This window comes from Nilaparvata lugens, chromosome 7, assembly GCF_014356525.2.
Source record: "Nilaparvata lugens isolate BPH chromosome 7, ASM1435652v1, whole genome shotgun sequence".
NCBI classification, from domain to species: domain Eukaryota; kingdom Metazoa; phylum Arthropoda; class Insecta; order Hemiptera; family Delphacidae; genus Nilaparvata; species Nilaparvata lugens.
Window position 1 is genome coordinate 64,693,500 of NC_052510.1, and position 12,237 is coordinate 64,705,736.

General features: G+C 35.4%; 1 protein-coding gene across 1 annotated transcript; it reads right to left on the minus strand.

Moving 5' to 3' along the window:
* Window positions 1-2,477: 2,477 nt before the first annotated feature.
* LOC120352261 lies at window positions 2,478-8,449 on the minus strand. The gene is made up of 4 exons (XM_039432032.1): window positions 8,320-8,449; window positions 7,141-7,302; window positions 4,623-4,787; window positions 2,478-2,699 (listed from the first exon to the last, which is right to left on the minus strand). Exons 1-4 carry the CDS (start codon window positions 8,401-8,403, stop codon window positions 2,478-2,480), a joined length of 633 nt encoding a protein of 210 aa, XP_039287966.1. The 5' UTR covers window positions 8,404-8,449.
* Between the last annotated feature and the right edge of the window lie 3,788 nt (window positions 8,450-12,237).

Sequence of the window (12,237 nt, forward strand, 5' to 3'; positions counted from 1 at the left end):
CTTATTGACATTTTTTGAGATACAGGAAGAAAATAATACATTATTTTCCATTGCGGATAATGTCTACTGAGCCTTTTCCTTGTTCGTGAGTAATTAATGGTCAGTGCGTTGGTGAATAATTGATGACAAACCCCAATTCTTTACAGGTTCATATACATATCTTAAAACCCCACAATTCGGATCTAGAAATGAGAAGACTACAACCACGGAATAAATAGTGCTTAAATAATAGTGCTTCACTATTCTGTGCTACAACACACGATAAATTCCGAGTTTACTTATGTCCATGTTCATGTATAGCTTGAAAACTCAGACCAGTTATAGAATAGACACGCTGGGAAGTCTAGTCTCTGAAGCCAAAATCTACTGTCATATCTCCAAATCGTGACGTCATCATCGGATAGAAGACTTTCAGATTGTGTCTATTTCAGAAGGATGTAAATTATTATTCATTAAAATGGTAAACTCCAGCTGCGCTCCCGCTGAAATAGACACAATTTGCTATGAAGAACAATGTAAACAAACTCTACAAAAAAGTTTTCTATCTGATGCTGACGTCACGATTTGGAGATATGGCAGTAGATGTTGGCTTCATCGACTTTCAGTATGAATATACATACAATAGGCCGTGTCTATTCTATAACTGGTCTAAGCTTGAGAAAAACCACACTGTTTCCCAAAAGACGCAGTTGCAGAATCTAGATAGCACTGCACCAAAACTACGGCCGAAAATGATTTCGCAACCATTGGGGAGCCAAAAATAAATTATTTATCGAGTAACCTGGTGTGCCGTTCACTTCCGCAGTGGTGTGGCAGTTTATTTTAGACTTTTTTCCGTGGACCCTCCGGGTGAGGTGGGTGGGGAAAAGAGAGTGACCGAGAGAGGAGGTTGAGGAGAGGCACGCAGTAGCAAACATAACGACGGAGGAACAAGAAGTCCTGAGGGAGTCCGTAGAACTCGCTTAGCCCGCTTCAGGAGCACACGGACGCCATCCAAGCAGGTTGATAAATAGTTGGCGGTTGGTCCCAGAGAGATATGCTACCACTGCTGCCGCTGGAAGCTGAGGGATTCACATTCACTTCTAGGTTACTCCCCCTAACCCATACAAATTCCCCCCCCCCAACGTCTATCACTACTCAAGGTAGAAACTCCTTGGGGACCGATTAGAGGAGGCAGGAAGGTAAGTCCAGCTTTTCCTATGGTCGCATTATATCTGGCATGTTTGAGGAGTCTTCAAGTCTTATCATTCTCTCTCACACACACTCTCAATATCTCTCTCTCTTACCCCCACCAATATCCCCTCTCTCCTGTCTCTCTCTCTTCTCTCTCTCACTCTCTTCCGTCATCTGCTGTTCCCAAGCCATTCTTGTCAACTGTGAGGAAGGCTTCACTACTTCAGTCCCTGCCAACGTAGCCTCTATCTATCTTTGTGCAGTTGTTGCCAACTCCACCAACTGCAATCTGCTTTCGATTTCTGCAGAAACTACGTTCATATCGTAGGTATGCCTTCAGTGAGGTCCACGTTATAATGGCAGTGGAGACAAATAATGTGGTGGGGGTAATTCAAAATCATTATATAGAACAGTATCATGACGGATAAAAGAACTGCTACTGAAGTTAACAGCTGTGGTTGAAGCTTTATTTTAAGCTGCTGTCAAGCTTTGTTTAAATAATCGAACAGTAGGATTAAAACGCTGTATGATAAGTGTGAGCTGGGAATTGTATTTATGGAGGCTTCCTCCAAATTTGGATCAACTCACTATTCACCAGTTGATTGGCACTCACATATTATTCGAATTGATGTAGGAGTCAAGATTCATACATCCAATTGAATGTAGAAAAAAATGAAATGGAGGTTGAAGAAAAGACACATATTGCAATATTTCGATATATTCTTAATATTATTCAAAGCAATCGACAAAAATTGAATGATACTCAAAATAGTAGAAACTGAACACAAATCTATAGAGAAGATTCAAGAAAGATAATAATCACATTTTATTTTGTTTTCTTCTCATTGTGCAATTGGTAGTGCTTAGTTATCATCATTCATTGCAATAAAGATATTGATAGATATATCTATTCTATTCAATTATTCATTTTTATGACTTGATTATCAATTTATTATAAAAACTCGAATTTTTAAAGGTGCGTACTGATCTTTTCCATTATCATGCATTGCAATAAAGATAATCTATTCTATTCAATTATTCATTTTTATGATTTGATTATCAATTTATTATGAAAACTCGAATATTCTCAAGGTGCGTACAGACTTACGCGCTGCGCGAGATATGAACGGAACGCGAGCAGTACGCAAGACGATAGCAGGTCGCGCGATTCCGTTCGCGCGATTCCGTTCGCGCGCAACGAACACGTAGCAAGCTCGTGCTCTAATCTTCATCACCATACTCAACGACTCCTTGTTCCCGGAACGCGCGGGTCTGGCGCAGCGCAGGTACATTCAGGTTCAAGATCAGTGTATCTGAAATTTCGTGCGATTCATTCTCTGCTTCCTAAGAATAGTTTTGGCATCAGGAAATACCTCCATGAAGACTCGCATACAATAACAGTTTGGATTATTTTTCTCTGACATACGGAACTCAAATTTATAAATACCATATGGAGCTATTGGTATCCGGGCTATTCTGAAATGAGATTGCGCTTTCACATGGAAGTTAACCACCTCATACAATCCCTGTGAAATAAAAAAGGATATTACTGCAACAAATTAGTGTGATACTAAATTTAAAAATCTACTTTGTGAAGATAATCAAGGACTGAAGATTTTTTGAAGTGAACAACTACAATACTTAGCCTACTCCGGACTATGTGTAACCTTATTTTAATTCGGGAAGGAATAGCACAAGGTTACTTTATTTTTTTCTTCCTATCATTTTGAAGTCATACTTCTTATTGAAGATTTTTTGAAGTGAACAACTACAAGACTCAACCTATTTCGGACTATGTGTAACTTTATCTAAATTCGGGAAGGAATAGCACAAGGTTACTTTATTTTTTCTCTTCCTATCATTTTGAAGTGTTACTTCTTATTGTATAAAGTAAAGAATAAATAAATCAATGAAGATTACTTGTAGGATAGTTCCAAGATACATTCATGTGTACAACCACTTGCTCTGTGTTTTAATCCGATTCAGATCTGGCATTGCAGTGACATTCAAATATTTTTTTTAAAGAAAATAAGAATTTCCGATTACAGATGAAAATAAATTAGATGTTGCATTTGTTCAAAATTATGAATGAATAATTACTATTGAACGAAAATCCCAATTAAATGCTGTAAATCACCTTGAAGACTTCTGCTACTGCAAATATTTCTATTCTGTATTATTTAACAAGTTGGTTCTACTCTTTGTTTCTAGAAGTTATCTACTTATCTACATATCTGTTATCTGTTATCAATACGATGAATTTTCATCTGTTTCCATTATAATGTAGAGCTAGTATGCAATGGGTCTTGCAATACCTGGCAATACGTTGTCATTTTTGTGATAAGAATCAATAAAGAATAAAGAATCAATATTGACAACAGGGTAAAGTATAGTAGCGCTCATCGAGTTTCCATCTAGCTGTTCACCATGTTGTTAATATTTGTAGTAGCAGAATTCTTCGGGGTGATTTATCACAGCATTGAATTGAGATTTTCGTTCAATAATGAATTTAGAATAATTGATTAGACATAAATCATTCGAAACTGCTTCATGATAATGAACACATCCTCATGCCGTTGATTGAAGATTCCTCACTTCAAGGAGAAGACAGAACATGAAAAAATGTATTCTACACATTTTGGATTTGTGGGAGTTCTGGTAGATAATTTATGTTATATCAACAACTGGTTGATGAGCAATTGATGAGCAATGGAAGATAGAACATAAAAAAAAACATTTCAAACAACTCATATTTTCAACTGAACACCTAATGACTTACTAAACACTTGCTAATTACTGATCCTATAAATCATTAAATCAGATAAAAAGCCTATAAATCATTCATAATTTTTCCTTTTCATACGATACATATTTCTTTTTTTATAAAAATTAAACTTTTTTATCTTGTTATTGCTGTGCCGTCTAGTTTACGTTTTTATCCTGCACCAACTCCACTGTGAACATTGTTATACTTATATATTTCAATAGTATACTTACATTCAACTGTATTTCATTTTATTTTTTTATATTTCACTTTCTAGTAATTGAAGTTAATATATTTCTTAATTAAGCTCACGAACGGACTCATGTCTTGTGAGCTTTACATTCTCTTGTATTTTGATTTTTTATATTTATACATTGAACATGTCAATTTGATTATTTTTGTAATATTGTACAAGGAATGAATAAATTTGAATTTGAATTGAAAAAAAATTATAATCATCCGCACACAAAAAACAAACAAACAAAACCCAATCTAGAACATTGTACGCCATAGTGGAGTAGCTCAATTTCCATACAGAAAAAACTAAACAAGTAGAGGACACATTATAAGAAATCTCTGATACTAATCTTTGTATGTAATTGTAAACTATTCAATATTTTCTGTAATTGGTGTAGTAATTTTAGTTTTTTTGGGAAATAATCATTTATTCATAATATGAACGTACCGGAATCGCTGCTAGACAAGCATTTTCTGGGTTGTAGCCTGTATACTCTGCCAGGTCATTGACAAAAGTCTTGATCCATTCAAGCCACTTACACGCTGGTCGAGTGATGTCTCCTAAACTGTTGTAATGGCCACTTGCTCCTTTGGTTGATGCTACTATTCGTACCTTATAAAGAAATTTTAAACTATAAACTATCATAATATCATACAACAATTTACTTTATTATATTCATTGTGTATTGTGAGGAATCTTTTATTCCATGTAAGAAAAAAATGTATTAAACCATAGCAGAAAATAGAAGATCAGATTGGAAGGTCAGGCCAGCAATATCAAAGGTAATCAAGTGTTATTAATTGATAAGATTGAGGAGTTAATCTCTATATATAAAATGAATGTCTGTTTGTGTGTTAGTTTGTTCCCTATAGACTCGAAAACTACTTGACAGAACGGCATGGAACTTTGGGATTATGTTGTGCGAATATTGGGGATGGTTTCTGACCAGACATTTTAATAAAGGGGCTGATAATAATTCATTTTACAGACCTATGTTTTCGAAATTGTCGGCCGAGCGGCTTACGTAGAACGGGAAGATCATCATGACTCAAGATCATGTTGTGATCATATGATTTAGCATCTCAACTTACCAGCTGTAATAAACACATCACTTTGTGATAGAATTTATTGTTTACTGGTATTAAAAAGGTTGTTTTAATCACATAGGAAGTCCGTATTGAGATGTAAATGAAAAATTTATTGTAAATAAATAAATGTCATGTTTCACCAAGTAAAGTAATTGTGACATGAGATACATTGACTTTTTGGCGGTACGAAGTTCGCTGGGTAAGCTAGTATGATAAATAAAATGAACAGCCTACAGAACAGTCTGTTACACACGTCTAAAATAATACCTGACAGTATTTTGATTGAAAGGCATCAATTTTGAAATACAAAATGCTCAATCGAAACACATTTTCAACCTTCAAAAAATTGTAACTACTCCACATGAACATGTACTACAATAAACTTCATATCAAGCCTGAATTTGTTTTACAAAATAGATATTGTGATTTCTGTAACAAGAAGATGAGGTCGACCGCCCGAACTGAGGAACAAACAGGTGTATACGTGTATGAGGAATTTCATCGATGGGAACTGGAATAATCGAAATAAATAATAGATGAGATGCGAGAAACGCCAAGAGCTGTAGAATAAACTTACTCACATTATAATTAATATCGGGGCACCGAACTTCGCTCGTTATTTTTATTTTTCGATAAACAGAACACAATTCTCTAAAATGATCGTGTTTATATTCCACAGCTGGCTATACGTCATCTTATGAATTTCGGGGATGAGATATTTGATTTTTCACATACTCACTTTTTTACTTTCCACAGCTGTTTCAGCCAAGGATGAATTATCCTTTTAATGTCGGTCAGCGAGTTTTCTCAAGGATGAGACCTAGTGCAATCGAATCTTTATATCATAGACCTACCATGTTTCAAATTTTGTGAAAATTGTTAGAGCCGTTTTCGAGATCCGTTAAACATAAATAACCAGATATAAAAAGAACCAGATATAAAAATAACCAGATATATAAATACAGAAATTGCTCGCTTAATATAATAGGATGATGTGATATAGAAGTACAGAATATTCCAAAACGATGGTAATAGCTCTATAGGAAATAACACTAAGGGTAGGAGAGAGAATAATTTATTATCCCTGAGTTGCACGAAAATGAAGTATCCGATAACTTACTTCATTTCCGTTATCAAGTGCTTATCTAGAAAAATTATTATAAAAATAATAAATTTTTGGAAAATCTTACAGTGGTTGTATCTTTCGTTGTATCGAATCTTTATATCATAGACCTACCATGTTTCAAATCTTGTGAAAATCGTTAGAGCCGTTTTCGAGATCCGAAATTACAAAACGATGGGAATAACTCTATGGGAAATAACACTAAAGGGGTCGTCACACCAACGTCTGCTAGCGGTAGCGAGCTCGCTCCCGCGGAGGTAGTTTTTCTGGAAGCAGTTCACACCAAAAAACGTCCGCCAGCGGTAGTTTGGTTTTGTTCTTGTTTTGATGAGGCTGATTCTCTAGAAGTGGGGGAAGGCCGGCGCTACCGATGGCGAAGTTCTGGAGTTCGCTTTCCATGTTATTAGATTGGCCACGTCAGACCGAGCTCACTACCGCTAGCGGTACTCCCACTAGGAGACGTTTCAAAAGTTCTCCTGGCTCGCGAAGTAAAACTACCGCCGAGGTGTAACCTCCGCGCTAGCGAGCTCGGTGTGACCTGCACAACTTGATAACATGGAAAGCGAGTTTTTTGACTTCGCTACCGCCGCGGACGCGAGCTCGGTGTGACCTGCCCTTAAGGGTAGAGAGAGAATAATATTATCCCTGAGTTGCATGGAAATGAAGTATCCGATAACTTACTTCATTTCCGTTAATAAGTGCTTATCAAGAAAAATTATTATAAAAATAATGATTTTTGAAAAGACAATCTTACAGTGGTTGTATCTTTCATATAAATGTAGTTCCGCACAGAGACGTTGAACTGCCAATCTTTGTCTTTCCCCGGCAGCTTGCGTCTCGTAAAAGTCACATCTCCGCATTTATTCCCTGTTATTCGACACAGCTCCGATCCCAGAGGCCTCTGCTCGTATGGTCCCTACAAAACCATGAACAAAATAAGCCATAGAAAACAAATTTAGAACCGAAAAACTATAAAATTATAAAAAGAGTTAATCTTAGTTTGAATAGACTACCACAGTCAATGTTACCAACTTAATTTAGATTCTCCTGCACTGGTCCTCTATATAACCTACTAACTATTTTGCGTTGTCATGCTGCAAATCTGGAGCAAAAAGTGATTCTTTGCAGCCTGCAATCAGTGAAGGAATGATCATTTTTCAAGGTATATGTAGGAAAAAATCATTACAGTGTAAGCAATTCACTCAAGTAAGTTATTTCGGACTATGTGTAACCTTATCTAAATTTGAGAGAGGAATAGAATAAGGCTACTTCATTTGTCCTCTCCCTATCATTTTGATGTAGCCTACTTATTATTGTATGAGTCAATAAAGAATAAAGAATATGAGCAAAAAAGTCATGGAATCTACTCCAAACTTCATGGAAAGATCTCCAATAAATACTGGTTTATTTATTCGTAATGACCGCATATATTATTAGAATTTTTCAATTTTTGCTGGCTGAAGTTTTAAAATTTTCCTTTCATTGTCACTGCCGCCTGCCTCAACGATAAAAATGTACTATTACTCGTGTAAAAAAATTTTCCCTTTTCCTTATTATTTCATTCCTTTCTAATACATTTTTATTTTCCCTTTTTTATTAATTCTGTATCAAAATCTGATGTATATTTCTTATCTTGTTTTAGCATTTCGTATTAGTTTTCTTTCATTTTTTACCTAAAATCTTTGAAGTGTAATATCTATTTTGTCCAAGTTTATTTATCTTTTGTAACTCATTTTTTTCTGTAACTGGGCACCCGCCGAAAAACCTTTGGGTTTGGCAGGACCCTCAACTGTTTGTATTGTAAATGAAAAATTTTGACTTTTTGATTAAGGCTAGAATCCGATTTGAGCAGATGCCTGTTATTTTCACCTGGATTGTATCTATTGTCTATGAATAACTAAATAAATACCTTATAAATACAGAATTCACTCACCGCATAGTCATCGAAGATTAGTTCTGCTCCAACATAAAGCAGAAAAGCGAAATAACTTATATAGGTAATATAATATGTTATCATAATTATTCAAGACTTCTCATGAATAGAAATTAATTGAGAATGATAGTTGTGATGTGACAATACCAAGAATGCTTCTGCAAATTCACAGTTTCAAATATTATAGTTTTTTCGGTTATTTATAGTTTCAAATGTAACAGTTACAACTCTTTGCATGATAATGTTACATAACGGATATCCAACGTGGATGAGATTTGAATTTGATGACAACTTCTATGCTATCACTTTGTTCATAATAACATTATGAATATTATATGATTTGCTCATGAATATGATGCTAATATTGATAGAACACCTATTTCTCAATTTAAATAGCACAGGGAATGTGATATCATGTTTCAAATAAATTCGAAATCGGATTTTGAAACAAAGTGAAATGGGAATGTTGATTTTAGAACAGATTCTTGATCCAATATAGCGTTTTTACTATATAATTTATACTCATTACACCAATATTACAGTCTCTCTTGATATTATCTATATTTCATTGTAACTCGTTTTTTAATCGTGTGTGATATTTCCTATTTCCGATTATATCCATTGAATAGAGATTTTTTTTACAAATCAAAATACAAACAGTTGCGGGTCTTGCCAAACCCAAAGGTTTTTCGGCGGGTGCCCAGTTACAGGAAAAAAATGAGTTACAAAAAATGATTACACTGTTTTTATTGTGTATCAAAGTATCTGATCTGTAACAATTCACTATCTGTATCAAAAGCCTACGGGTTTTTCGAGCCATTGACCGACATTGACTTCTAAGAGTACTTTAATATAATGATTGGAACATGTGATTTATTGTTATGAATGTACCGGAACTGTTTGCTATGATAATATTTCTCTGTTTTTGAGTATGTAAAATGTATATGAATGATGAACGCGAATAAGACCGCCACTCCATTGTTCTATTGTCTCGGCTGCTTGGCTGAGCCTGGCTGGAGGGATCAAATAACCGACTGGTTTGATCATTCGTCTGTCCGCTAGGCGGAACTACGCCGACCATTGCTGGGTGGAAGATGTTACTGCGGCCGCTCGCATTCCCACCAACGCTGCTATTACTTGCTGTCTCAGCGCCTAGTCCGAGTCAGACAAGCATCCAGCCTGCACTGCGGAGCTAGGTCAACTGCGGCCGCTCGCATTCCCACCAACGCTGCTATTATTTGCTGTCTCAGCGCCTAGTCCGAGTCAGACAAGCATCCAGCCTGCACTGCGGAGCTAGGTTAAGGGTAGAGAGAGAATAATATTATCCCTGAGTTGCATGAAAATGAAGTATCCGATAACTTACTTCATTTCCGTTACTAAGTGCTTATGAGAAAATTATTGTAAAAAATAGATTTTTGTAAAATCTTACAGTGGTTGTATCTTTCATATAAATGTAGTTCCTCACGGAGACGTTGAACTGCCAATCTTTGTCTTTCCCCGGCAGCTTGCGTCTAGTAAAAGTCACATCTCCGCATTTATTCCCTGTTATTCGACACAGCTCCGATCCCAGAGGCCTCTGCTCGTATGGTCCCTACAAAACCATGAACTGAATAAGCCATAGAAAACCAATCCAGAACCGAAAAACTATGAAATTATAAAAAGAATTAATCTTAGTTTGAAGAGACTACCACAATCAGTGTTACCAACTTAATTTAGATTCACCTGCACTTGTCCTTCATATAACCTACTAACTATTTTGCGTTGTCATGCTGCAAATCTGGAGCAAAAAGTGATTCTTTGCAGCCTGCAATCAGTAAAGGAATGGTCACTTTTCAAGGTATATGTAGGAAAAAATCATTACAATGTAAGCAATTCACTCAAGTAAGTTATTTCGGACTATGTGTAACCTTATCTAAATTTGAGAGAGGAATAGAACAAGGCTACTTCATTTGTCCTCTCCCTATCATTTTGATGTAGCCTACTTATTATTGTATGAGTCAATAAAGAATAAAGAATATGAGCAAAAAAGTCATGGAATCTACTCCAAACTTCATGGAAAGATCTCCAATAAATACTGGTTTATTTATTCGTAATGACCGCATATATTATTAGAATTTTTCAATTTTTGCTGGCTGAAGTTTTAAAATTTTCCTTTTATTGTCACTGCCGCCTGCCTCAACGATAAAAATGTACTATTACTCGTGTAAAAAAAAATTTCCCTTCCCCTTATTATTTCATTCCTTTCTAATAAATTTTTATTTTTCCCTTTTTTATTAATTCTGTATCAAAATCTGATGTATATTTCTTATCTTGTTTTTGCATTTTGTATCTTTCATTTTTTACTTAAAATCTTTGAAGTGTAATATTTATTTTGTCAAAGTTTATTTATCTTTTTAACTCATTTTTTTCTGTAACTGGGCACCCGCCGAAGAACCTTTGGGTTTGGCAGGACCCTCAACTGTTTGTATTGTGAATAAAAAATTTTGACTTTTTTATTAAGGCTAGAATCCGATTTGAGCAAATGCCTGTTATTTTCACCTGGATTGTATCTATTGTCTATGAATAACTAAATAAATACGTTATAAATACAGAATTCACTCACCGCATAGTCATCAAAGATTAGTTCTGCTCCAACATAAAGCAGAAAAGCGAAATAACTTATATAGGTAATATATGTTTTCATAATTCTTCAAGACTTCTCATGAATAGACATTAATTGAGAAAGATAGTTGTGATGTGACAATACCAAGAATGCTTCTGCAAATTCACAGTTTCAAATATTATAGTTTTTTCGGTTATTTATAGTTTCAAATGTAACAGTTACAACTCTTTGCATGATAATGTTACATAACGGATATCCAACGTGGATGAGATTTGAATTTGATGACAACTTCTATGCTATCTCTTTGTTCATAATAACATTATGAATATTATATGATTTGCTCATGAATATGATGCTAATATTGATAGAAAACCTATTTCTCAATTTAAATAGCACAGGGAATGTGATATCATGTTTCAAATAATTAAATTCGGAATCGGATTTTGAAACAAAGTGAAATTGGAATGTTGATTTTAGAACAGATTATGGTTCCAATATACCATACTTACAATATAATTTATACTCATTACAACAATATTACAGTCTCTCTCAATATTATATCTATTTCATTGTGACTAATTTTTTATTCATGTGTAACACTTTAGATTATACCCATTGAAGAGAGATTACACTGTTTCTATTGTGTATCAAAGTTACTGATCTGTAACAAATTCACTATCTGTATCAAAAGCCTACGGGGTTTTTCGAGCCATTGACCGACATTGACTTATAAGGAGTACTTTAATATAATTGATTGGAACATGTAATTTATTGTTATGAATGTACCGGAACTGTTTGCTATGATAATATTTCTCTGTTTTGGCGAACTAGGAGGCATATTAGAGCTGATAGCCAGGTTTGGTGCGCTGCTAGAAGGTGCATGATAAGAGCTTACTGGCGGTTGCGGTGGGGCAGCGGCAAAAGTCGGCACAGGTAGCGGGCTGAAACCAGGAGGAGGCGCATGGTGCGCAGCGTTTCGGCTAGTACCGGTATGCGGGCGTCCATATTGATTTGGTGCTTGGTGTGGCTCAGCAAACCGATGTTCAGAGCGTTGTTCTTTAAAAAGTAATGATTGAAGATTATTAGCGTTGTTGCACAGAAGCGTATGATGGTGATTAGAGCGGCAGTTCTTGCAGCAAATCGTTGAGTTGCAATTTGCTTTCAGGTGAGACCCTAGGCAAACAAAGCACCTTTTGTGTTGCTTCACAATTTGATTGCGTTTGGATACTGATTCTCTTCTGAAAATGTCGCATCTATACAATTGATGTCCTTCTGAACAAAGAACACAAATGCCACCACTGATTGGATATCCAGTT

Bases quoted from the DNA above. Each gene is read 5' to 3' on its own strand.
- LOC120352261 (XM_039432032.1), bottom strand. From the start codon at position 8,403: ATGATAACATATTATATTACCTATATAAGTTATTTCGCTTTTCTGCTT. The intron at 7,303-8,319 runs GTGAGTGAATTC...ATGGTTTTGTAG, and splicing joins TAATCTTCGATGACTATGCG to GGACCATACGAGCAGAGGCC. The intron at 2,700-4,622 runs GTACGTTCATAT...TTTATTTCACAG, and splicing joins CTTGTCTAGCAGCGATTCCG to GGATTGTATGAGGTGGTTAA.